This window comes from Ailuropoda melanoleuca, chromosome 15 (assembly GCF_002007445.2).
Source record: "Ailuropoda melanoleuca isolate Jingjing chromosome 15, ASM200744v2, whole genome shotgun sequence".
Classification (NCBI taxonomy): Eukaryota; Metazoa; Chordata; class Mammalia; order Carnivora; family Ursidae; genus Ailuropoda; species Ailuropoda melanoleuca.
The window spans coordinates 75,883,259-75,911,002 of record NC_048232.1 but is presented as its reverse complement, the minus strand read 5'-3'; the positions used below and the strand labels follow the sequence as shown (position 1 = coordinate 75,911,002).

Sequence of the window (27,744 nt, the reverse complement as noted above, 5' to 3'; positions counted from 1 at the left end):
CTTGTCACTCATTCTTAGCTAAGGCTGCGCATCAGAATGACCTGGTAAACTTTAAAGAAAAGGCTTAGGCCTCACCTGAGACCAACTCAATCTATGTATTTTATTTTCCTGGTGATTCTGATACACAATGAGGTTAAGAACCACACAGGGCTAGAGTGCCAACTTCAGACACTCATTGTGTGTTTACTATTACCTCTTTTTTTTTTTTAGGTGCTCATAATAGAAGAGAAAAGGGCCTCTAGTTAGTGGTCATTAACAAAAACACTGAAATGGAGTCATCATAGTTCCCAAAAATCAAGAACAAAGGGGACCCAGACAAGGCTTCAGAGAACTACAGCGTTTTTAACATGTATCCAATGCCACACTGAAAATGTAATTCCACCACCCACCTATTATTTGCTTAGGCTTATAACAACAGAACGTTTTCACTGGTTTCTTTTCTGCCACCTGCTAAATCAGAAAAACAACGAGTCTTACAAATAAATTAGTAAAGGTGCTTATTATAGGCACATACCACTTCCCAAGCAGACAAAGGAAATCAGGCCTTAGAAGAAAGTATAAGGGAAGGTAGATGTATTAACTATGTAAAACATGTTCGATTTGTCTCTTGAGAGAAGGCTCCTCTTCTCAAGTTCAATGGAGGGATGATTTAAGAAATCAGATCCACAGACTGTTTTAGAATATAATGACATTAGCACTAGCCATCTTTTGCCTCAGGGGAAAAATGTGTCAGGAGGATACACTGGTAAGCTCTGTGGTATCCACGCTGTAAAGTCAGGATATGAATTCCTGAATCAGGGCACATTTGATTCTTTTTTTGGTTCCTTTAAGGGCTTAATAGAGATGATGTCCATTTTCCACAAGCTGACCTCAAGTCCTCTGCTGCTAAAATGATTCAATGGTTTGCTCTGAAATTAGCTACTAAAGTCACAAAATCCTTTGCCCACTGATCATAAAAGCAGTAGGCAGAAATTCATTCTTACAGAGTAGGAATTTACCATCCCTTACTCATGCAATACCCCCTGCCCCCAGTACGCAGAAGAATGTACACAATATCATAGAAAACACAGCTGGGGCACCAAACTGTGCCACTCTTATAGGAAAAATGCCAATGTGCTTGGGGTCAGGAGGCAGACTTGGGACATTGTCTTCCCTCCTGCTTCCCACTTCAAACCAGACTCCTGTGGTTTCCCTACCCAGAGAGGAAGAGAAAACGAATAGTCACTGTAACAATGATGTGAGATTTCATAAAATAGATTATTTTAGTTAAATAATCACTGGCCACCTTTATAGAACCTCAAATAGTATAGTTTACGACTTAACTTTCTAGGTTTCAGGATCTTGACACTGAAATTTTGGGGTTAGTTTTATCTCGTTCTAAGACCGAGTCTTAAGACGCTTTAGGTACCCTAACTATGGTGGATACTATACTGGGTAATTTTATAGTATGATTTTGTTTCATCCTGTCCCCCTCCCCCATCTTTCCAGCACTCCAATTCTATGATTATATATGTCTTTCAGTTAGGTGACAAGAATTACTTAAACTCATTTGTAGTATATCATCGAGCGCTTTGTATTATATAAGGTCATTATATGAACTGACCACAGTTCTGGGCCTGGTGATGAAGGGATTAAGACATAAAAAGTTATGGGCATATGAAATATATTTGTTTTTACATAATATATTCAAGACTTTTGCTTTTCAAATTGTTGCTACATTTGGCCAACATCAACAGTACTAGGTCACTTAACAAAAGAGCTATTAAAATTTCCCTGAACTATATTAAAGTTAACTTCAATCTCTAAAAAGTGGGGGCTAAATTTTACTCAAAGCATTCTGGTTAAAGAAGGGGCTATAGGGGCAAATGTCTACAGGGGCTAATAAGCAGGTAAGATAAGATGAATGAGAAGGATCCACTGTTAAACCAGAGGAGCTTATGCCTGGTATGTTGGGGACCACTGCCACCACTCAACTCCATCAGCCAGTTGCCTGCCGTGTGAAAATGCAGGCTTCATGTTATTAGAACTTACTCAAAAGAAGTTAGAAACCCAAATTTCCTTCTGAAATATCTGAACTCTAAATGTTGGCAAGTGATTAAGAAGTACTATGTAAAACAGAAAATAAAAACACAAAACTAAATAACCAATGAATGCAACATGAGGTAAGCCAAGCAGAACCTAACTGGGCTAAGTCAAGCCTATGGGTGGACAATTTGCAACTTCTAGGAAAGAGATCAGGGTTTTCAGGAAAAGGCATTTGTGAACCCAGAGCCAGGACAGGGGGAGGTGGTGTGGGAAAGGAGAGGGTCTATGCAAATAAGGCTAGAAATGTCTTTCCAGGAAAAACTCCCCAGAACGCTTGCCCCCCAACAAAACAATAAAAAGAACAGAGTGGAAATTTACTATATCCTTGTTGATTTACTTCAAGAAATATTAAAAATTTTTTTGGTATAGCTTCAATATATGGTAACAATTACAACGGGACTTAAAGCAACAAAACAAAATCTTGACAAAGATAAAAAAGTCTCTTGTCTCATGCTGGAGAAATTATACAGCTGCAGCCGCAGCTACTCCCGAGAGAAATAGAGCCAAGAAGGAAACGCCCCTGAGTTGCTTAGTACAATGATTTTAAGCTTCTCTATGTGATTATGAACTAGTGTAGCGTATTAAGAATATAAGGAGGTATCCTAGAGTTCTGCCCACCTTGGCCATCCCCTCCTTCTGCCCTCTGTTTAGCAGCCCTTTAAAGATACCTCTTTGGACCCCTAAACTGCTATATACCCAGCCTAAAAGCCACTGGGCTAAAATGAGCCAAATGTCCTCAGGTACACATCTTTCAATTGATGTTTGGAATGGTGTACAAAGCCACATTAGTCAGTTATACTGTACCACCTGTATAGGCAAGGGGCCTCCATGCTCAGAGGCACAAAAGAAATTGGTATAAAAGTTAGAATTTAGAAATTTTTCTCTTTGATACAGGACCAAAGTTTACCTGAAAACTTAACAAATATGGCTAGACTTACACTGAAAACCTGTGTGGTATGTAACTTGATTCTATGAGTATATCTTGGCTAATTGCAGAAAGCCATTTCCAGTCCATTAAATACACTTACTTTGACACAAAAAAGATTGTTGTGAAATTACGGTCTCCCATAGCCTGAATGTCAGCTCCACACAATTGTTGGTTTCAGATTCCACTAAAGGATTACAGGTTACCTTGGTGCATCAATCAGAATCCACTTACATTTTTGACAACAGGGCTAGAGCCAACTGGATAAAGAGTAATTTCTCTGCTTCTGACAATACTAGCAACTGTTGCAAATAAATGCATCATAAGAAAAGCATACTGTGATCTTGAGAACACTAATCAGTGAAGGGTAATCAGAGGGTAGGGTAGAAAGCAATCCTTTCAGAGGCTGAGTTTATAAGCTTGACTAGATTGGTAAAAAGTTTTCATAATTTGTAGGGAAAAAGTTCTTTGAGTGCTGTAGATCACTCCCCAAAGCACAAAGGGTTCTCTTGCTTGCAAAGTACTTTGTTTACCACCACTTCCACAAGGACCATTTGAATAAGCATTTCATTTTTTTTTAAGTAGGCTCCACACCCAATGTGGGGCTTGAACTCACAACCCTGAGATCAAGAGTCCCATGCTCCACCAACTGAGACAGCCAAGCACCCCATGAATAAGTATTTTAAATTAACCAACATCCCACTAGTGTTTCACCTAAAAGGGGGAAGATGTAAGAAAAAAAAAAAAACAGATGCAAATCTATCTGAAGGGGAAAGATGTAATGCTATGTGAGAAACACATATTTATACTTGTCACGAGTGATGTTAAGAAACACAACAAGACTTCACAATGGTGACTATTCTGACCACACTAACACACCATTCCTATGAACAGTACAGGCCAGGTTCAAGGGCTCAAGAAGACTCCAACTAGAGATGTAATAAGGTCTAAGTAGAGGATCTTCCTAGCCAAGACAATAACAATACCAAACCTCATGGTCCTTGATTTAAACAGAAGGCGCTTTCCTGAAATCTAACATCACTTTCATAATCTGACACATTTCTATTTCCCATTCTATTAGGAGAGACCCAGCGTTCTTACATTTTCTCCAAGCAGTTTCTTGTTATAGTAGCATTCGGGTGCTTGTAAGATACGTGATCATTACTTTTGGCAGAAGTCATCTACCAAACAAAATCAACAATACACACTGAGATATAATGACATCTACCATCTGTGAGTAATAAAGAGGTTTTTTTTAAGTTTGTCCACATAACATGGGACACAATGAATGCCTAATATAACTTCTACTTTCATTTAAAAATATGAAAGTATACTTTAATGTCTCAAATGGAGAGAGAGAAAATATTAAACTGATATGAAAATATAGTTTATGGAATAGAAAAATCAAGAGCTAGCAAGACTAATTTAGAATGATGACTTCTATAATTGGGGAAAGGTTAAAGTAAGATTCCTCTATCTAAGTTTCAGTTACATGATAGAGATGCCCGATTTACAACATCTAAACGGTAGCAGTCTTAAGAATGTACTGCTTAGAGTCACTGCTAGCTTTTTTTCCCCAAAAGTCTTTTTTTTTCTAGGACACACTACAAGATCCTGCTGAGGCTGAACTGGATACTGAAAGTAATGTTACCTACTCAGGCCTGATTTGCCAAGGAATACAGGCCATATAGGTCTTGTCTAATTAAGGGATGATCTTTGCTTTTACCTTCTGATAACCCAGTACTTTCATGTTAACAGGGCACAATCCTTTAAAAAAAAAAAGCCTAATTTTGAAGAACATTATTTTCTATCCTATCAACTACCACATGTTCCTCATTATATTCTAGAAACTGTCAGTAGAAAACCTAGCATGTCAATATCATTGATAATGCCAAAAGGGAAGGGCATACCCTTTTAACATTCAGTAATGGAAAGCATAAAATTGAGCTCAAATAACTTCTAATAAGTGGAACTAAGAAATTTACCTGGGATGGGGGGTTAAGAAGGGAATGACAAGGATGGGGAGGAAACAAGGAAGTAGAGGTAGTCTGTTTTGGGATAAGAGAAGAATTAGTGTCTGTGATTTCTAAGCACTGATTCAGGGAAGACTTGATAAAGTCTCTGATTTGCCTACTCATTGCAATAAAACATCTGTTAAAAGATTATTACCCAAGTGTTTGATTAAAATTTACTGTGCAGCTACGCTTCTTTTCTTTTGCTAGTAATGTACCATTTTATTGATTCATAATGGCTTTTATGCAAGAGGGAAGATCAGAATTCATGGAACCTACGTTTAGATTTCTGAGAAAGACCGAAGCATAACCAACTTAAATGCTTGGTCTTGGTTACACCTTATAAAATCTCAACCTTATGGAAAAGAAAGCAAAAAATGGGCAATGATACTTTTTAAGTATATGACGCTATATATATATATATAAATACCATCTCTCCACGTACTTAAGAGAGGATAATGAGCATGCAGCAGAATATTTCTTGCAATATTATCCTTCCTCCATCACTTGAAGTCACTTTTAAGCCACTAGCTATGAAATTGCCTCTAAAAACACTTTTAAATGAGAAGCTTACAAATCCACAAAAGAAAAGAAACACTAGGAAAATGAGAGACGAAGGAAGTGAAAGGCAAATAACCAAATCAAAGGCACAGGCATAGTTAGGTGAAAATAAACTTGATACTATACTTTGGTTTTGCATTTTTGTATTCTTCAGTGTCTGTGTCCTCGTCCTCTGAGTACCAATTATCTCCTCTTCCTCCAGCCAAGAGGCCCCTGGCCGCCAAGAGTCCTGCAGCATTCCCATAGCCAGTGTATTTCAGCAGGCTATCCACTGCAAAACAGAAGAGGTTTTTAGACAGGAATCCTTGGGTGCTTACTGTCATTATCGACTATTTACGAGCACAGGGAAGTTTGGAGATATATACCACAGCAGTAAACCTTAAAATTGAGAGGTTTTTAAAGTGTGGTAGAGGTTATACTGAACTACCTACAAATTCTCCTACATGCTCTGAGGACCAAAAGCCTTTTTCAGGTATCAGAAATTCAAGCGGAGCTGTTTGGAATATACTTTGTGGCAGGAGTGGAGCCTCTGTGACCACAGGGCCGTTGGTAAGGGTGGTGTTTTAGGTTTCTGGTCACAAAGCTTTTTATCCAGTTTTAGAGAAACGATGACTAGAAACTAGAATTAATGAAACCCAGATTGGAATTTTACCAACACAGTCATTATCTAAAATTTTTCTTGTACCCTTTATAGGAATGGTAGGGAAAGAGTACCAGAAATCACAAAACTTAAGGATGTTTGCAAAAAGGATAGCTAAATTACTACTTTTTCAAGAAAGTCAGCAACAGTACATAAGCGCATGACACCCACTGAGAAGGCAGGTCCGGGAGTTAACCAGCTGGCTTCTATTAATGGCTCTACCACTTACTAGCTGGTTGGCTTGGGCAAGTTATCTTACAGCTCTGTACCCCACTTTTTCTAATCTGGAGAACTGGAATAATAATCTACTTCACAGGTTAATACATGCAAAGCGCTTAGAAAAGTACCTGGCACAAAGTGAATACTCTTTCTTTTTCCCTGGTAATATTAGGTAAACCGAGCATGTTAGCCTTCTCTTAGTCAACAACAGCAGCAACAGCCCAATGAACCATTTGGTGCAGGTCAGTATTACCTTGTCATCAGTGCAAAGTGATAACTCTAAGATGAGCGGACACATAAAACTTTTGCAGGGGAACCCTGAAGTGTAGGAATTCTGTGTGTATGTGATTTATAAGAACCTTTAAGGAAGATGCTAAACAGTCATTAGCCTTATTTAAGAGCACTTTCTTTTCTTCAGGTACAGTTTCAAGGTAAACACTAAAATATTCAATCTAAAGATAAAAATTTTATTTAAGGCTCTCAATAAAATGTAATTCTAACAACTATAGGAAACAAACCTAACACTATCTTATTCACGTATAAAGTTTTAGTAAAGCCTACATCTGAAATACTATTGCAATTCAGACCACTTACCTCAAAAATGACAGAATAAAGCTGGAGAAGATTCAGAGAAAGGCAATTAAAATGACTTTGGGGTCTGAAAGGGGCCGCAGATAGGGAAACAGGAGGGTAAGGAAAGGGGATATATGTGATCAGAGTATGAAATCATTAAAGGGCATGGACAGGATGAATAGTCCAGGACAGAGTTGTTCATTTAAGTTTTCAAGTACTTGAACTAGAGGGTACCTTCCTTGACACTGAAAATAGGTACTTTGGGGACAAAAGGAAGTCGTACTTTCAAAGGATATAGTAAACTGGTGACATCTGTGCAAAAGGAAATGTGGGTTAATAATGTAAGGAGATAAAAGTTTATTCTCTTTCAACCATTTTCTACCTTAAAACCTATTGGTAACAGTTGTCTCTTTGATAATAATTCTCAGTGGATGCTAGATAGAATCATATTAGAATTTAATGAGGGATCGTGGTGGTATAATTTGCAAGCCCTTGGAATAAATCTGAATACGCTCCCTCTTGCTCTCAGTGCCTCTGCAAGACTGGAATGGTTTAGATAAATTAATGAATTTTTATTGGATAATTAGGGAAGTGAATATCCAGTGCATACAGATATTCTTAATATTCATGGAGGTCAGACATGACTTTAATGACACGGTCAGACAGAAAGTCAGTGAGCTGGAGATGATAAATCTGAACCCACACAGCACTGATGCTCTAAGTGCCTTATTTTTTTTTTTCTAAATTTACTTATTTATTTGACAGAGATAGAGACAGCCAGCGAGAGAGGGAACACAAGCAGGGGGAGTGGGAGAGGAAGAAGCAGGCTCACAGCAGAGGAGCCTGATGTGGGGCTCGATCCCATAATCCTGGGATCACGCCCTGAGCCGAAGGCAGATGCTTAACCTCTGTGCCACCCAGGCGCCCCTAAGTGCCTTATTTTTTAACAAAGAGGTTTAGTAGTTCCAGGGAAAAAATTCACTAAAATTGTAAAAGTCTAAGTTGAGATATGAATATACTTAAAAAATAACAATAAAAAAGACATAAAAAACAAATAATCATCTACAATAGCTAAACGTTAAAGTAGTTTAAGAATGCAGAGTTCATGAAAGGACAGGATAGGTTAAAAAGAAGTAAAGAGAACATTAAATAATCTGCTTTGTTACGCAGACAATCCTCCTGGAAGCTAGTTAATAGTAAAAAACACCTAGCACTTTTTTTTTTAAAAGATTTTATTTATTTATTTGAGAGAGAAAACGAGCATGAGCACAAGCGGGGGAGAGGCAGAGGGAGAGGGAGAAGCAGACTCCCCGCTGAGCAGGGAGCCTGACCCTGGGGCTCGATCCCAGGACTCTGAGATCATGACCTGAGCCAAAGGCAGTCACTTAACTGACTGAGCCACTCAGGTGCCCCAAAACACCTAGCACCTTTATGAAAATAATGCTTACTGGTCATTCATGGGAACAAAAGATCTGTGACAGTTTGGGTTACAAAGGCTATTCAAAGCACACCTTGCATTCAAAACAGATAAGGCTATAGGCAATAGTTTTAAAATCAAATGAACTTCTGTTAATAGGATAAAATACTTAAAAAATGGGTGTTGGGATAGGGAGACAAATGGACTATGAAATCTTCACAGTGAGAAACACTTTCTTTGTGAAGTTCTGATTGACATTATTTGGTGGAGTGTTTTGAGCTACTTTTTAGCTATTTTCAAATACATTGTACAATATCCTATTCAGTACTGGGAAGGTAGTAAAAGGAAAATGGACTGAATTTGGATGTTAAAGTGAGTTGCTAAGGCAAGGAAAGGTTTTCTGGGTGGCCCTTAAAAACAATATAAAAATATTTATTTTTTTTGTCCCAGTAATCAACCGTGCAGTTAGGTAAAAACTGCTACAGAAATGAGACAAGCATTCAGTCAGAAAGCTGCAAAAAATATTTCACCATTTTATCAAGACGCTTGAGGGCACTATGAACAGAGGAAAACAACCACAGTAGCTCCCTGCAGTTAGATGTGCACTGGTGGTAATGATATCACTGCTTACACAAATGTGGGTTTATCACACTCTATCATGAAAACAAAGAGGTTCTGCTGTTTACCAAGGAGGAAGAATGGCAGAGCCAGATTCTACCCAGAGACCATTCCCCTTTCTCTGTTATGTAGAGCAGGCTTTATGTTCCTTTTCCTTCCAAATAATGCAACCTTTAGGAATTTTACACTAGCAGTTTCCTCTATCTAGTCTTCCTATTTCCAACCTCACATCCCTCTCTTTCTTGTTCCATACAACTGCCTCACAGATCTTTATAAAGCAAAACTGTGTTATCATCTTCCTCAACGAAACCTTTAAGATCTGCCATAAAGTTTAGCCCCCCCCCTTTTTTTATGGATTCTTTATTTTCTGGCCTCTGCCACCTTTTCCAAACTCATCTCTTATTCCTGCATATCGTGGATTCTTCACATCTTGAACTAGTCTCTATTATAAATACCGAGGCTATTTCCCATTTCTCTGCAAAGACTTTCTCTGTGTCCACACTACCCAATCGTTCCCTCTTTCAGGCTGTCACAATACCTGGCACATTCCTCTCTTATAGTGTACTGATTATTACTTTGTATGGAGAGATCCACAAGACCATATATTCACTACACTGCATTCAGACAGCAGAAATGTTTACTTTTTTATAACCACCTGTAAGGTAATTTGTTAAAACTAAAGATCCAAAGATGAAGAAGACATGATCTCTGACCTAAAGAAACTCAATTTGTTGAACTGGCATTCTAGACATTAACTGAGAGAACATAGCAAGTGTCAAAAGCACTAAAAACGGAAGTAAAAATGGTGCAAGGAAGAGAGAATGATTAACTCTGCCTCCATGATCAGACGAGTCTTCACACAGAAGATAACTTAAGCTGATCTTCCAGGCAAAGGGAACAGCATCTGCCAAGTCATGGAGATAATGCCAAGAAATGGTACAGTATAATCAGGCAAGAATAAACAATTTAGCATGACTAAGCAGAAAGTATATGATAATAGTAAATTGAATTTAGAATATAGAGGCAGGCCTTGAAGGTATCTAATTTGGATTTTACCAGGTAAATCAGGGAGTCACTGAAAGTTTTACAAGGTGGTAATGACAAGACTGTATCTTAGAAGAATCCCTCTGTTAGCCATGTGGAAGACAGACTGAAGAAAACCTGACCAGAAACAGGGGACTACGACTATTTAAACAGTTTATTAAGAGATACACAGATTTGGGAATCTCCAGCAAGTAGGCTGAAGCAGAAGCCAAGGGAGGGGATGAGATTACTCAGGAAGCAATGCAAAGTGAGAACGGGTCAGACGAGAACTCTAGGGAACATTGGTGCTTAAGTGTAGGCAAAGACAGTTGTCAAGTAAGACTGAAAAGAAAGGTCAGAGGAAATCTAGGGGTGTTTGGTAGCACAGAGATGGAGAGTGGTCAATAATAGATAAAGGCCAAAAAATATCCATTGCTTTTGAACATCAGTTACCTAGTGAGCTTATGAAGAGCACTTCCAGTGGGATTTGGGAGGTAGGGAATGGCAGTGGAAAGCGCAACTTGCAGCAAGTTGAAACCTGAGAAGGTAGTAAGGATACTAAGAGGAAAACCAGATTAATCTTTCAAGATGCTAAGATGTGAAGGACAGTGACATGGAGATGTATATAGGTTGAGGAAAACACATAGGGACAGTTAAAAACCAAAACAATAGAGGGTAAATACTTTCCAAGAAGATGAAGAGAAAAGATCAGCAGGAAAGGAGACTTTAGCTTCAAGCTAAACAGACATTCCTTCCTCGGAGACTGAAATGAAGGAGACGAAAACGAGCTTGCAGTTGTGGGGCTATATCTGAGGGTGTTCCAGCCTTATTTCTCTGTGTGATTCATCCCCAGCCACAATGCCTAGCACATGATGGGAATGAATGAATGTGCTAACAGGGGGAAGTTTGTATTATAAATTATTTTCTTTTATTAGATGATGTAAGGCCTCTCTTTAGGCCCCCTGGAGAAAGTATACAATTTGCTGAGCAGGTAACACAAGTTTAAATTTGGCTCAACAGAAGTTGGTAGGCATGAGCACAAGTTAACCTGTGGGCCACTGTCCATTGGGGATAAAGTTTTAGCCTGGCACAGATGGATATTTAAGACACTTGGATGACTCTTTCTGTGTCAAGTCTGCCATGAAATTTTGCCCTTTGTATCTCGTGCCATTTCAATTTTCATTCTTAATTTAGTCTCTGGGTTCCTAACCCAATTTTGATTGCTGCTTGCTATTTCCACTTAGTGGTGTGATTTTTGAGCCTTGATCATGGTACTTTCACCTTCAAACTTAGCTTTGAACATTCTTAAGAGGAAAGTTCAACACTAATGAATTATTTGAAATTTATCTCATTTTAATATAGCTTGCCTCCAAACCTAACCCTAATTCCAAAATCTGATGACTTACAAGTTGAATGTAGACTACAAACTTTTTTTTTTTTGGCCAGATGGTTTTATTTTTATTTATTTATTTATTTATTTTTAAAGATTTTATTTATTAATTTGACATACAGAGACAGCCAGCGAGAGAGGGAACACAAGCATGGGGAGCAGGAGAGGAAGAAGCAGGCTCCCAGCGGAGGAGCCTGATGTGGGGCTCAATCCCAGGACTCTGGGATCACGCCCTGAGCCGAAGGCAGACGCTTAACGACTGCGCCACCCAGGCACCCCTGGCCAGATGGTTTTAAATTAGAATTAGTCGACAGCATTTTAAAACTGGGAGATTTTATGTAAAAATTCAGAGTCCTGGCTTCTCCTGAAAAATCTGCAAGATTTGGTAACATTGGCCTTATGTTCCTTCATGGTAACTATCAGTTGGAGCTAAGTAGCAGCAATGTCCTCTCTCCAGTCCCACACCATCCCCTTGTCCCCCTACTCCCAACTCACCGCCTTCCCAGCAATGACTTAAGTGTCAGTTTTCATTTATCATCTTATGTCCAGTCCATTTTTATTACCAGCCTGGCACTTGTAGGCATGTGAGTTTGTAACCCTTGATAAGAAAGTAAGTAGTAGGAGATCAGAGACCTTGTTTATCTTTATACCTCTGTATTCCCTGGCTCTAGCTCAAAAGTTTTTTGTTGAATGGGTAAATTTTTATACCAGAAGAATACATCTACTAAACTTAAAATCAAATTGGAAGGAAAAGTCAATGAGTATAAAAAGATTTGTTAAAGGTCAAATGAAAATGATACAATTTTGCTAATATGGGTTGGCTTTGGGCTCAAAGTCAGGACTATAAAACCTTGAGTAGAGTAAGAGCGAAAAAGCTAATCCTTTCAAATGAAAAACAACAAATTCATTTAGAAATGCATATACCATATTTCCTATCACACTAACACATTAAATGTAAGGTGATTATATTTAGATATGTAATTTATATATTTAGATATGTAATTATAGAAGAAATAAACTTTAGTTTTCCTCTTTAAAAAAATTAAAAAAGGAAACAAGAAATGCATGCTCATTGTAGAAAAATTATAAAATACACAGAACTAAAAAAAAGTCACCAGTCATCCTACTACTCTGAGGTAACAATGGATAAAATGTTAGTGTATATTTTGATAAACCTCTTTTGACTGATAGATACAAATGTGTGATTTAGATTTATGTATACATACATAATTACACTTTAAAAAACAGCTCATTTCTGATCTTGGAAAAACTGATTCAATTCAGCCAGTATTTACAGATTACCATATACAAGGCACTATACCAGTCACTTAATTCCAAGATGCTACATCAATCTTTTTTCAAAGTCATGAAAGAATTGAATTGTTTAAAAGAGCACATGTGAGAACAGTTGAAGAAAATTACTGTAAGAGGAAATGTGGAAGAATAGAAAGAGGACTCAAATTTGGACTTTAGCCCTCAAGTAACTGTGTGACCTTGAATAAATTACTGAAAGTGCCAGGTTAACTCACTTATGACACTGGAGGGTCCTTGTGAGAATTAAATGAGATTACGGCATAGAATGTTTGGAATATGATACCCCATACATAATAGTTGTGTTTATTATCATCATTATTATATTGATCAAATTATGTTGTTAATATACCATCTTAACAGGAACTAAAGATAAAGTCAGAAATAAAGTTTAAGAATTCAATGGATACAACTCAATAGCAAAGACCCCAAATAATTCTATTTAAAAATGGACAAAAAGCCTATAAAGACATTTTTCCAAAAAAGACATATAAATGGCCAACAGGTATTTTTGTGAAAAGCTGTTCAACATCACTAATCATTAAGAAAATACAAATCAAAACTATAATGAGAGATCACCTCATACCTGTTAGGATGGCTTTTACTAAAAAGGTAAGAGATGGTAAGTGTTGGCAAGGACGTGGCAAAAAGGGAACCCTTACACAACACTGGTGGGAATGCAAATTGACACAGCTACTATGGAAAACAGTACAGAGGCTACTCAAAAAATTAGAAACAACTGCCATATGATCCAGCAATCACACTTTTGGGTACCTATCTGAAGCGAATGAAATCATTATCCCCAAGAGATATCTACACTCCCATGTTTGCTGCAGCATTATTCACAATAGCCAAGATATGGAAAAAAGCAAAGTGTCGACTGACAGATGAATGGATAAAGGAGATGTGTGCCTATGTGTATGTGTGTATTTATTTATTTATTTCAGCCATGACAGAGAATGAAATCCTGCTATTTGTGACAACAAGGATGAACCTGGAGAACATTATGCTAAGAGAATAAGCCAGAGAAAGACAAATACTGTCTGATCTCACTAATACGCAGAATCTTAAAAAAAAAAAAAAATTAAACTCCTAGAAGCAGAGAGTAGAATGGTGGTTGAGGATGGGGAAATGAGGAAATGTTGATCAAATGCTATAAGCCTTCAGTTATAAGTTCTGAGGATCCAATGTACAGCATAGTGACTACAGTTAATAGTATTTTACACTTGAAATTTGCTAAGAGTAAGCCTTAAGCATTCTCACCACACACACACACACAAACAAAAAGTAACTATATGAGGTGGCAGATGTCTTAATTAGCCTGTGTTAATCATTTCACAATGTATATATGTACCAAATCATCATGTTGTATAATATACTTTAAATATATACAACTTTACTTGTCAATTATACCTCAATAAAGCTGGGTTAGAAAAAAGAAACTAACTTAAGATTTTGAGAGAACTGAGTTTTCTACCTCCAAATTATATCTCACAAAACTGAGGTACTTTAAAAAAGTGGAATATAAAATCTGCTTGGATGGGATTTTTATACCAGTACATTTATAAAACTGGGAGCTAAGGAAAGAAATAAGTAAAAATATCTGGATATCTTAAAGTTCCTTGTTTGACGAACTTCCTTTGGCAGAGCTAATAGCCCACATAATTTTAAGAAATATTTGAAATTGTTAGACGTTACCTTGGAAGACAATCACTTTATATATACTTATAGAATGGTGTTTATTACATTAGTATAATTATTTTAAAATTTCTATCTTATCCTATCTCAAGGGTAAGGGGTGTATCTGAGGCATTTTTTGCACATTCCATCTTCCTTTCTTCATTTCCATAGTATGTTACGTAGCTCACGTTGAATAATTATTTATTGATAAAATAACTTAGTGATGAAACCAAGACTCCTATAGCTTTAATTCTGGGGGAATTAAAAAGGGGAACTAACCCAGGCCTGTGTCTGCTTATCAAAATAGTAGCACCTCGGGGGACCTGGCTGGCTCAGTTGGTAGAATGTGCGACTCTGATCTCAGGGTTGTGAGTTCAAACTCCACACTAAGATTACTTATAAAAATAAAATCTTTAAAAAAAAATTAGTAGCACCTGAATTACTTAAGCAGATTTTTCATAATGACTCCAGGTCCTAACTCATCAAGATTAAGAAGTGTGGGTTAAGGATACAGAAGGCAAAGTTTATGTGAGTGTGTTTGCACATCTCAATGAATTCAGAAGCATACAGAAAAAGTTTTTAAATTATTAATTTTTAATATCTCCTCAGGCACTCAAATAGAAGGTAGGAGTAAGCCCAGAAAAGAGTGGAATGAGGCGACCACTATTAACAGAAATATTTCTCAAATTCCCTCTGAAAAAATAGAAAAGTAGAGAGCAAAGAGAGTTTAACCTACCTCTCTCTTTGCAAAGGACAAAAAGGAATTCAGCAGCAATTTGCTTGACTCCAAGGTCAACATGTGTCATGAGGCGCACCAGCTTATTTCTCACAGTTGAGCCAACTTCAGGTCGATTTGTCACATCCCTCAATGGTGGTAAAACCTAATGGCAGAAATGCAAAAACCATCATCAGTGCTGGGGTACTAGAGTAAGTGAGGGTGGTACCATGCAACTGGTCAGTCTTATAATGTCTATGAGCTCAGTTTTGTTAAGAGTGGAAAAAGCTTTTAAAAACTAAATAGGTTTGCTTCCAAACAAAACAAAACAAAACAAAACAAAACAAAAAAACTCTCAAATGATTTCATGCTTGTAATGAAATTTCATTTGAAGAAAAACATCTCTTCACTGAACCACCAAGAAATACTCTAATTCATTTGAGTTTTTAATCATCAAAGCATCTGGAATGCCTTTGCCTTCCTCTATCAAAATCCATTTTAAAGTCAGGGTCAAGTTTCTCCTTCTTCCACGGGGCCTTCCGTAATACTCTGACTCCTACTGATTTTCCCCTTCTTGTAATTCCTGCAGCATTTTCGGTACTGACTAAAAAATATCTGTACTTAGGTCTTCTTGTTTTATTTTATAATAAAAAATGGCTATTAATTATTGAATACTTTCTAGGTGCTAGTTGCTGTAATAGAGGATATACATACATTCTCTCTAATCAGTCTCCACAGTAACCTTGCAGCGGAGGTAGTAAGAACACTATCGTCCCTATTTTATCGACTGATCTGCAGAGGGCTTAGGATACTTCTTGGTTTGTCTTTTTTTGCTTACTCACTCACCTATTCATCCACCCAGACGCCTCCCTCTTCAGGGCCTCCTCCTATCTCAACTGGTTGCTTCATTCAGCCTCTTCTGCCAATTCTTTCTCCTCTTGTTTCTAAGTATTGGAATATTCAAGGGTTGAGCTCTTGGGCAATATTTTTCACTAGTTTCACTTAATCTACGGTGATCTCATCCAGTTTTATTGGCATTATATGGTTTCTATATACTGAGTACTCCCTAAATTATATTTCTATCTTGATTTCTTTACTGACTCCCAGACTTTTATTGGCCTCTCAAATTTAGCATGTCCTAAACAGAACTCTTGATGCTCCCACCAAAGCTGTTCCTTCTTAGTTTTCCATCTCATTAAATGGTAAGTCTATTTTTCCAACTGTTTAGTACAAACACCTTGGAAATAGCCTTTTCTCTTTCACACCCCATATCCAATCCACCAGCAAATTATATTGTTTCTACCTCTGAAATATATCCATAATCCAGCCACTTCTCACTACCCCCTCTAATATTTCAAATCCAGGTTACCTATGTGTCTCACCTGAACTGGTTATTACCACAATCTCCCAGTGGTCTCTGCTTCCATCCTGGTCCTTCTATGATTTATCCTCTACAAAACAGCTAGGGATCATCTGAAAGTCAGATCATGTATTCCTGTTCTCAAAGTCCTCCAGTTCCTAGGGCTTCTCATCTTACAGTGAAAAACAATGTCCTTACCACTCCCTTAGGTTTCACATAATCCAGCTTCCTGCTATTTTTCTAACTTCATCTCTACTGTTACTCCTGGCCGACACTGCTACAGCTGCACAGACCTCCATGGAACTCCTTACACACACCACCCACTTTCCTTTCTCATGGTCTTTGCATTTGCTCCTACCTCTGCCCAGAAACTCTTTCTCTAGAAACTTGGGTGGCTCATTCCCTTACTTCAGGTCTGTGTTCAGATGCTACTTATAGAAAGGTATTTCCTGACACCCTATATGACTAACCTTGTCCACCCTATATGACTTCTCTTTTTTGTGCACCACCCCCCCCCCACTGCTTTAATCTTCCTCACAGCACTCATCACCACCTGATACAGTATATATTTCTTTACTGTTGGCCTTCTTCCACAAGAGTCAGTGCCATGGGGGCAGAGATTTCTTTGTTTTGTTTACTGCTCTCAGTGCATGGCATATTATAGGTGTTTAAAAAAACTTATTGATTGAAGGAAGAATGGATTAATTCAAATATCTTTTTTTTTAAAGATTTTATTTATTTATTTGACAGAGAGACAGACAGCCAGCCAGAGAGGGAACACAAGCAGGGGGAGTGGGAGAGGAAGAAGGCAGGCTCCCAGCGGAGGAGCCTGATGTGGGGCTCGATCCCATAACGCCGGGATCATGCCCTGAGCCGAAGGCAGACGTTTAACGACTGCACTCCCCAGACGCCCCTCAAATATCTTTTTTTAAAAGATTTTAAGTAATCTCTACACCCACCGTGGGGCTCGAATTTAGAACCCCGAGATCAAGAGTCGTATGCTCTACTGACTGAGCCAGCAGGCGCCCCTCAAATATCTTTTTAAAAGTGCCTTCTATAAGCTAGGCACTATGAAAGGAAATGAGGATAAAAATGAAGTCCAATAATAATTACTGTGCCAGACCCTTCATGTGTATGTCATTTTATTTAATCCATTCAACTGACTTCTTTCCTCTCTTTTTATATTGAGTGCCTACCATGTATCAGGAGGTATTGGGGGTGCTGTGAACAGAAATGGCAACTAAATCTCAGAAAATTGAATAATCTACCCAAAGTGTTTACAGAAGCCATATTTAAATATTTTTCTTTTTTCTTAAAAGATTTTTTAAACTTATTTATTTGTCAAGAGAGAGGGAGAGAGAGCGGCAGGCAGAAGGAGAAAGCAAACTCCCTGCCGAGCAGGGGGCCTGATATGGGACTCGATCCCAGGACCCTGGGATCATGACCCAAGCCAAAAGCAGATGTTTAATCGACTGAGCCACCCAGGCGTCCCCATATTTCAATATTTCTAATAGGGCAGAGCACCATGATTTCTGTGCTCTATAAGCACAAAGTTATTGCACAGTAAATCCTTATTATTTGATTCAGCCAATCATACTGAGTTTTATCCATATAAAACTATATATACTCTCTATATACTGACTGTATTGAAGAATGAGAGATCTAATTTCATGTAGTATGTGCCTATTGTTCCAGAGTAAAGAATCTATTCACAAAGGTCATCACCCCAAAATTTTGTTAGCTATGTTTAGGGTTTCTTAAAAACAAGTTTTTTTAAAATAGAAGTTTGTTGCTTTTATTCTTATATATCACTCCCAAATCGCATTTGTATGGACTCATTCTATTTCCTTCCAAATATTACCCTCCAACAAATTTTTTCATTTCTTTTTTTTGACAAATCTTGTCCATTTCCTCTTTCAAATCCACAGAATCTCGTCTCTTCTGTAAGCCTCTCCAGACTAACCCAACCTGGGTCAGTAATTTCTACCATCTGTTCTCTTTCTACCTGCCTAAATACTTTAGACCAATTTCCTTTGGGTATGCATGAGTTGGATTTAATCAGGTATTAACTATAGGGTGTAATAATTAATTAGCCATTGTTCCATTTATACTATTACCAGAATTAATCATCTGTTACTTTACATTCTGCCTCTCTTAATCTTCATGGTTTAGACTGCATCTTTCTCAGAAGGAAACTTGATTTTTGTGTGTCTTGTATCTTAGTCATCTCTACTTGTCACCTTTCATCTCTCTATACTGTAGTGCTACTCTGTGGACAAAAAGTGGGTCTCATAATCTGTCCACGTAATATGTGGCCCAAGGCCTTCATATAAAGTTGTATTTAGCAAACAGGTTTTTTTTGGCTATCTTGGCCAGAGATAGCAAACTCTAAAACAGTTCAGTTGAACCTGGATCTCCTATATTAAAAAATATTTTTCATTTATTATTCTTTTTTTTTTTCTGATGTAAAGTTCGATGATTCATTAGTTGCGTATAACACCCAGTGCACCATGCAATACGTGCCCTCCTTACTACCCATCACCAGCCTATCCCATTCCCCCACCTCTGAAGCCCTCAGTTTGTTTCTCAGAGTCCACAGTCTCTCATGCTTCATTCCCCCTTCTGATTACCCCCCCTTTCTTTATCCCTTTCTTCCCCTACCGATCTTCCTAGTTCTTATGTTCCATAGATGAGAGAAATCATATGATAATTGTCTTTCTCTGCTTGACTTATTTCACTTAGCATTATCTCCTCCAGTGCCGTCCATGTTGCAGCAAATGTTGAGAATTTGTTCTTTCTGATAACTGAGCAATATTCCATTGTATATATGGACCACAACTTCTTAATCCAGTCATCTGTTGAAGGGCATCTCGGCTCCTTCCATGATTTGGCTATTGTGGACAATGCAGCTATGAACATTGGGGTGCATATGGCCCTTCTCTTTACTACGTCTGTATCTTTGGGGTAAACACCCAGTAGTGCAATGGCTGGGTCATAGGGTAGTTCAATTTTTAACTTTTTAAGGGACCTCCACACTGTTTTCCAGAGTGGCTGTACCAACTTGCATTCCCACCAACAATGTAGGAGGGATCCCCTTTCTCCACATCCTCTCCAACAATTGTTGTTTCTTGCCTTGTCTATCTTTGCCATTCTAACTGGCGTAAGGTGGTATCTCAGTGTGGTTTTGATTTGAATTTCCCTGATGGCTAATGATTTTGAACCTTTTTTCATGTGTCTGTTAGCCATTTGTATGACATCATTGGAAAAGTGCCTGTTCATATCTTCTGCCCATTTTATGATTTGTTTATTTGTTTCTCGTGTATTGAGTTTGAGAAGTTCTTTGTAGATCTTGGATACCAGTCCTTTATCTGTGGTGTCCTTTGCAAATATATTCTCCCATTCCGTGGGCTGTCTCTTAGTTTTTTTGACTGTTTCCTTGGCTGTGCAGAAGCTCTTTATCCTGATAAAGTCCCATAAGTTCATTTTATCTTTTATTTCTCTTGCCTTTGGAGATGTGTCGTGAAAAAGGTTGCTCTGGCCGATGTCATAGAAGTTGTTGCCTATGTTCTCCTCTAGAATTTTGATGGATTCCTGTCTCACATTGAGGTCTTTCATCCATTTGGAGTTTATTTTTGTGTATGGTGTGAGAGAGTGGTCAAGTTTCATTCTTTTGCATGTAGCTGTCCAATTTTCCCAGCACCATTTATTGAAGAGACTGTCTTTTTTCCACCGGATGTTTTTTCCTGCTTTATCAAAGATTAGTTGCCCAAAGAGCCGAGGGTCCATTTCTGGGTTCTCTATTCTGTTNATTGGTCTATGTGTCTGTTTTTGCGCCAGTACCATGCTGTCTTTGTGACCACAGCTTTGTAGTACAGCTTGAAATCCGGCATTGTGATGCCCCTAGCTTTGTTTTTCCTTTTCAACAGTTCCTTGGAGATTCGGGGCCTTTTCTGGTTCCATACAAATTTAAGGACTATTTGTTCCAGTTCTTTGAAAAATGTCCTCGGTATTTTGATCGGGATAGCATTGAAAGTGTAGATTGCTCTGGGTAGTATGGACATTTTAACTATGTTAATTCTTCCAATCCATGAGCATGGAATATTTTTCCATCTTTTTATGTCTTCCTCAATATCTTTCAAAAGTGATCTATAGTTTCTAGGATATAGGTCCTTTACGTCTCTGGTTAAGTTAATTCCAAGGTAACGTATGGTTTTTGGTGTTATTGTAAATGGGATGGATTCCCTAATTTCTCTTTCTTCAGTCTCGTTATTCGTGTATAGAAATGCAACTGATTTCTGGGCATTGATTTTGTATCCTGCCACCTTACTGAATTGTTCTATAACTTCTAATAGTTTGGGAGTGGATTCCTTTGGGTTTTCCATATAGAGTATCATGTCATCTGCGAAGAGAGACATTTTGACTTCTTCTTTGCTGATTTGGATACCTTTTATCTCTTTTTGTTGTCTGAATGCTGTTGCAAGGATTTCTAGTACTACGTTGAATAATAGTGGCAAGAGTGGGCATCCTTGTCGTGTTCCTGATCTTAAGGGAAAGGCTTCCAGCTTTTCCCCATTGAGAATAATGCTTGCAGTAGGCTTTTCATAGATGGCTTTTATGAGATTGAGAAATGTACCCTCTATTCCTACACTCTGAAGGGTTTTAATCAGGAAAGGATGCTGTATTTTGTCAAATGCTTTTTCTGCATCAATTGAGAGGATCATATGGTTCTTGAGTCTTTTCTTGTTGATATGATGTATCACATTGATTGATTTGCGAGTGTTGAACCATGCTTGCATCCCAGGTATGAATCCCACTTGGTCATGATGGATAATCCTTTTAATGTACTGTTGGATTCTATTAGCAAGGATCTTGTTGAGGATTTTGGCATCCATATTCATTAGAGAAATCGGTCTGTAATTCTCCTTTTTGAGGGGGTCTTTGCCTGGTTTGGGGATCAAGGTAATATTAGCCTCATAGAATGAGTTTGGTAGCTTTCCTTCTGTTTCTATTTTTTGAAATAGCTTTAGGAGAATAGGTATTATTTCNATTTCTGCTCTAATCTTGGTCAACTCCTTCCTTGTCAGTGGGTTAGGCCTGTCCCTCTGTTGCTGTTCCAGTTTCTTGAGGTGAGAATATAGAAACTGCATTTTAGATTTTTCTATTCTTTTGAGTGAGGCTTGGATGGCTATGTATTTCCCCCTTAGGACTGCCTTTGCAGTATCCCATAGGTTTTGGACCGTTGTGTATTCATTCTCGTTGGTCTCCATAAATTGTTTAATTTGTTTTTTGATTTCCTGGTTTATCGAGTCATTCTTGAGCAGGATGGTTCTTAGCCTCCAAGTGTTTGAGTTTCTTCCAGGTTTTTCCTTGTGGTTGAGTTCCAATTTCAGAGCGTTGTGGTCTGAGAATATGCAGGGGATAATTTCAATCTTTTGGTATTGGCTGAGACCTGTTTTGTGTCCCAGAGCATGATCTATTCTTGAGAATGTTCCATGGGCATTTGAATAGAATGAGTATTCTTTGGTTCTGGGGTGTAGTGTTCTATATATATCTATGAGGTCCAACTCGTCGAGTATGGCATTCAAAGCCTTTGATTCTTTGCTTAGTTTTTGCCAGGGTGTTCTGTCTATTTCTGATAGTGGGGTGTTGAGGTCCCCTACTATTACTGTGTTCTTATCTATATGTCTCTTTATTTTGGTTAAGAGTTGGCTTGTGTATCTTGCTGCTCCCCTGTTGGGGGCATATATATTAATAATTGTCATATCCACTTGTTGAATACTTCCTTTAAGAATAATATAGTGCCCTTCTGTATCTCTCTCTATGGCCTCTAGTTTAAAATCCAGTCTATCTGATATGAGAATTGCTACTCCAGCTTTCTTTTGAGGTCCATTTGCGTGGAAGATGGTACTCCATCCCCTTACTCTAAGTCTGAATGCATCTTTGGGTTCAAAATGAGTCTCTTGTAGACAGCAAATGGATGGGTCATGTCTTTTTATCCAATCTGCAACCCTGTGGCGTTTTATGGGAGAGTTTAAGCCATTTAGATTGATAGAGATTATTGACAGATATGATTTTAATGATGCCATTTCTCTTTAAAGTCTTTGTATCGGTTGTGACTTGCTGCTCTGTATCACTCTTGGGGCCTTTTTACCTTTATAGAGCCCCCCTTAATATCTCCTGTAGGGCTGGTTTCGTGGTTACGAAATTGGTTAATGATTGGCGATTTTGGAACGTCTTTATTTCTCCATCAATTCTGAATGACAGCTTTGCTGGATAAAGGATCCTTGGCTGCATGTTTTTCTCTGAAAGAGCTTTAAAAATGCCCCCCCAAGCCTTTCTCTCATTCCAGGTCTCTGTAGACAGGTCTGACGTAATCCTGATACCTTTGCCTTGGTACGTGAGAAATTTCTTTGCCCTGGCCGCTTTCAATACTGTATCCTTGGATCTAATATTTGCGAATTGCACTATGACATGCCGTGGCGTAGGTTTGTCCTGGTTGAGCTTGGATGGGGTCCTCTCTGCCTCTTGGACACGAATGCTTGTTTCCCTTGCTAGATTAGGGAAGTTTTCAGCTACAATTTGTTCAAATATCTCTTCTAGACCTCTGTTTTTCTCCACCCCTTCAGGGATGCCGATGATTCTGACATTGGATCGTTTCATAGAGTCAGTAATCTCCCGTAATCTACATTCGTGGGCGTGGATTTTTTTAAGACCAGCTTCTATTTTCGTTTTTTCTTCTACTAACCCATCCTCCAATTCGCTAACGCGTTCCTCTGCCTCGGTGACCCTGGCCGTCAGAGCCTCTAGTTTTGACTGCATTTGACTCATAGAATTTTTAATTTTTGCCAGATTCGCTCTCATTTCCGCCCTAAGAGTTTCTATATTCTCATTAACATTTTCGTTAATACTTTTTTCAAGTCTACACATCATCTTGACCATTGTTACTCTGAATTCCATTTCTGATAATTTGGTTATATCCATATCCATTAGTTCTGTGGCAGAGGCCACAGACTCATTGTCTTTTCTTTGCTGGGGGGGGATTTCTTCTTCTCGTCATTCTGATGAGGAGAGGTTGCGGGGTTGTCCAGAGTCCAAATTATTGACCGTGTGCACTTGTTTTATAGGGAACTTAGGGATGTGGGCTTCTTGATTTTTCAGCCTGCCTTCTGGGGGAGGGGCCTGCCGTGCCGATACTCAGGCAACNCCTTCTGGGGGAGGGGCCTGCCGTGCCGATACTCAGGCAACCCTGTTCGGGTAGAGTCTCCGTGTCCCCTGCGAGGGGGGACGGGGATGGGCACACTGTGAGCCGGTATTTCCAGGCTTTTGTTCTCTGGCGGCTTTCCCTGGCGGTTTGCTGTGCCTCTTCTGAAAGTCAGAGCAGCAGTGGCTGAATCTCAGGCTCTGTCTCAGAACAGAGGGATTGCGGACCATTCTCCACTGATGTTCTGGCCACTTTAACTCTGTTTCTGTTGGTGCTGCTCAACCCAGCAGTGTCCCAGGATGTGTGCCCCACACCCGGCGTCCCAGCCCTCACTTCCAGGGCCGGTGCGTCTCTGTCCTTTGTGTTTCTAACACCGCCAGCCACTCCCGCGCACTCCGGAGCTCCCGGTCTCAGTCTGGTTCCAGTGAGCACACTGGAGCTCCATTTCAGTCTGGTCACACGTGTTCCCTGGCTCACGGTCTCAGTCTGCTTTCTCGCGGGTGCCGTCCGCGAGTCCGCCCGTTCCCCCGTGCAGGTGGCTACCGTTTCCCGTCGCCTGAATGCGGCGGCTCCCTCCCCCTTCCGTTTATCTTCCGATATCTGTGCGCAGTTTCATGGTTCCCCGCTTCGTACCTCAATACTCAGCACTGGAGATTTCATTTGTAGAGATCCAGATGTATCTTCCTGTGTCTCAGGCTGATTCCGTGGATGTTCAGGCTGGTCTGATACCTATTCAACTTAACTCAGGGGACCGGCTGAAAAAGGGGTCCCGTACTCCTCCGCCATCTTAACTCACAGTTCATTTATTATTCTTTACCAAGTACTCCTAGTCACAGAATGTCTTAAAATAATCAAATTGGAAATGACCTTAATTCATTAACTATTTTATTTTACTTAAATGATTATTCATGCTTTCATGGTACTACTCTCTTCTTCCAATGGACTGTAAATCATCAAAGATGGAGTCTCTACTTTCTAATGCCTCCTTAGCAGCAGTATCTACTAATGTGCTTCGCGTGTAGTAAGATGCCTACTAAATCTTGACCGTAAACATAAAGGGGGAAAATAAAGCTGGTTCATTTGACAAGGGAAATTCTATATGGCAAAAAAAGAGCAGCGGGGTGAATGGTGGTACCACGTACTGAAATGTGGAAGAAGGAAAGAAACAGGGTGAAAGGATGGGAAATCAAGAGCTTAGTTTGGGATATGTTAAACTTAAGACTTCTATCTATCCATCCAATGGGAGGAGATGACTGGGCAGCTTGTTATATCAGTCTGGAGCTGAGGGGACAGGTCAGGGCTGGAGATATAAATTTGGGAGTCATCAGCATATAGATGATTTTCAAAACCTTGACTGCTGAGATCACCAGGGGAGTGGGAGTGGAGACAAAGACAATATTGTCTCGGGACACTCAGACATTGCAAAAAGGTTCCCTATTGTGTCCTAGAAACCAAATGAAGAAAATATTTCAAGAAGGATGGAATACCAAGTTACATCAAAATGCATTGGGGGAATGCGTTAAAAAAAGAAAAAGATTTGAGAAATATCAGATTTGGCAACACTGGGTTGATGATTTTTGAAGAGCACCTTTGCAGTGGGGTGGAAAGTATGAAAGCCTAATTTTGGTGGGTTCAGGAGAGAAAGATGAGTAAAAAGAATAGGGAGGGTGAGTATGGAAAACTCTTCTGAGGAACACTGCACTAAGAAGAGCAGAGTGATGGGGAGGCAGTATGAGAAGTGAAATTGAGAGAAGTTTTTTTTTGTTTTGTTTCTAAGATAGAAGATGTGTTCCGGTGAAGACAGAAATGACCCAATACATTAAAAAAAAAAAAGATTTATGTAAGAAGAGAGGAAATAAATGCAGGAGCAAAGTTCCTGAGAAGGTGAGAAGGAAAGGAATCCAGAACACAAGTGCAGAGGCTGGCCACAGAAGAAAGCAGGAACAATTCACCCATTATGATAGAAGGGGAGACAAAGGATATATGATATGGACAGATGGACAGAAGACCACTGGTGGAAAGAACTCTTACCATGAATTCTGCTACCATCCTACTCCAAACCTTTACCATCAGCTCTCTTTTCAGCTGGCCACCTTGCGTCTACTCACATTCTCCTAGTCTATCCTACATATAGTAGCCAGAGTATTTTAAAATATAAATGATGTCCCCTTCATTTAACTCCCCTTCTCAAAATGGTCCAATGCTTTCCCATCTCACTTAGAAGAGAATCAAAAGTCCTATACAACCTTAGGCCATCTGGTTCTTGCTTACCTTTTTTTTTTTTTTTTTTTTTTTTTTACTTCATCTACCACTCTCCTCGCCAACCTGGCCTAGCCTCTTTGCTTTTCCATAAGCATACCAAAGCATCCTCTCATCTCAGGGACTTTGAACTTGTTCTCTCTACATTCTTCTTCCAGATTTTCTCAGGGATCCTTTTCTTACTGATCCAAGTTTCTGCTCAAATGCCACTTTCTCAGAGAGGCCCTCCCCATTTCCCTGTCTCCCCTTCTCCTGCTGTCTTTCTTTAGAAAACATCACTACATGCCATTATAACATATATTTATTCATTTCCTTTTTGTCCCTCACTATAAGGTAAACTCTACAAGGCAAAGACTCCATTTGTCTTTGTCTTTTAGAAGATAGCACAAAATAGATCTCAACTCTTTGTTGAATAAATGAATGAATGACAGAAAAATACAGAGGGTCACTTTTTTCTGGATTAGGAAAATTTCAAAGATTAAAACTAACTTTTCTGAGTTTCTGATTTTATGAAGGAAAACCATTATGAAAGAATGCAACTCATTAATTCTATTTTTAAAAGCCACATATAAGATAATTAACTATGAGGTGTAATTTGCATTAGGCAGTTACCTGATCTTTGAGAAATTTTCTGATGTTTCGATGGGCTCGGGAACATTCTGTTAATAAGCTGAGAACTGGAGTTAGACCTTCTCTATAGCTGCTTCCCTATAAAGAAAACCAGACATACTGTATTAGTTTCTAACAGTATTACTTTCCTTTATATAACTGAGTATGTTAGTACTCCTTTTTTGAGGGAGAAACATTTTATGTTACCAAAGCTTTACAAACTATTTAAGAAATTATTTTTCTAACAATGTTTCCATTCCATCAGTTGTCTTCATGTTTATTAATGTCCATTTTTATCCTCCCTGGATTTTCCTACGTTTTGTGGGGTCCTCAGTGGCTGAACCAATGGGCTTAAATGAGGCAAAGGTTTTGATGACCCACCCACAATACTTTGCTGCCTTTTAATATAGTTAACCTGACAAAACAAGTGACAGGCAAGAGAAAATAAGCAGCTCACGACAAATTAAAAGTTGATGATTTTTTTTAAAGATAGCTTTTAGGTATTATGGAAAATACCATGAAGTTTTTTTGGGGGGGGTGATTTTTACTTCTAGGTCTTACAAAATACCTACATGGAAAAGTAATTAATTTTTCCTTCTCTTTCAGGCACTAGTCACAATTTTGGTCTTGTATCAACAAAATTTTTGGCTTTAAACAAATAAATTCACTTGGTTTTTGAAACTAATCACATACTGTAAGAAAATGATTTCCAGGGTACAATTATGTAAAATGTCAGCTATTAAAAAAAGGCTTAAATTTAAAAATCATGTCCTGTGATGTCTGCATATATGGCACATTTACATTCTTTAGAAACATCTTCCCAAGGCCTCCGTTTTATCAGCCTTACCTTGTCTATTCTCTTCTCCATAAAATTGAGTAAAACATGAATGGCTTCCATATTCATACCATTGTATACCATGGTATTGTTTTTCAAAACAGTTTCTTTCTCAGCTGTTTTATCACTGGGCAGTTCATCTAGTGTCGTTGCCTCTTGGGCTGTTTCTTCATGGGTTAATGGACAAATGAGAACATCCAAACAAGAGACCGGAACATTGCTTAAAAGGTTGACTGCATTGCTGAAAAGCAATTTAAAAATGCAATATTTTAATTTCATTGAATAGTCCTTTAAAATGTAAACATAATAAG

At 38.6% G+C, this 27,744-nt stretch overlaps 1 protein-coding gene across 4 annotated transcripts in view; it reads right to left on the bottom strand.

Annotated features, from left to right (window-relative positions):
* The window catches only part of RIC8B (RIC8 guanine nucleotide exchange factor B), a 106,411-nt gene that overhangs the window by 17,489 nt on the left and 61,178 nt on the right, over positions 1 to 27,744 (bottom strand). For all 4 annotated transcript variants that reach the window (XM_019808358.2, XM_019808360.2, XM_034643625.1 and 1 more), the window contains 4 exons: positions 27,446 to 27,674; positions 26,602 to 26,697; positions 15,191 to 15,335; positions 5,710 to 5,854 (listed from right to left, as the gene is read on the bottom strand). In XM_019808358.2, the coding sequence (XP_019663917.1) occupies positions 5,710 to 5,854; positions 15,191 to 15,335; positions 26,602 to 26,697; positions 27,446 to 27,674 (615 nt within the window). The remainder of the gene's footprint in view (positions 1 to 5,709; positions 5,855 to 15,190; positions 15,336 to 26,601; positions 26,698 to 27,445; positions 27,675 to 27,744) is intronic.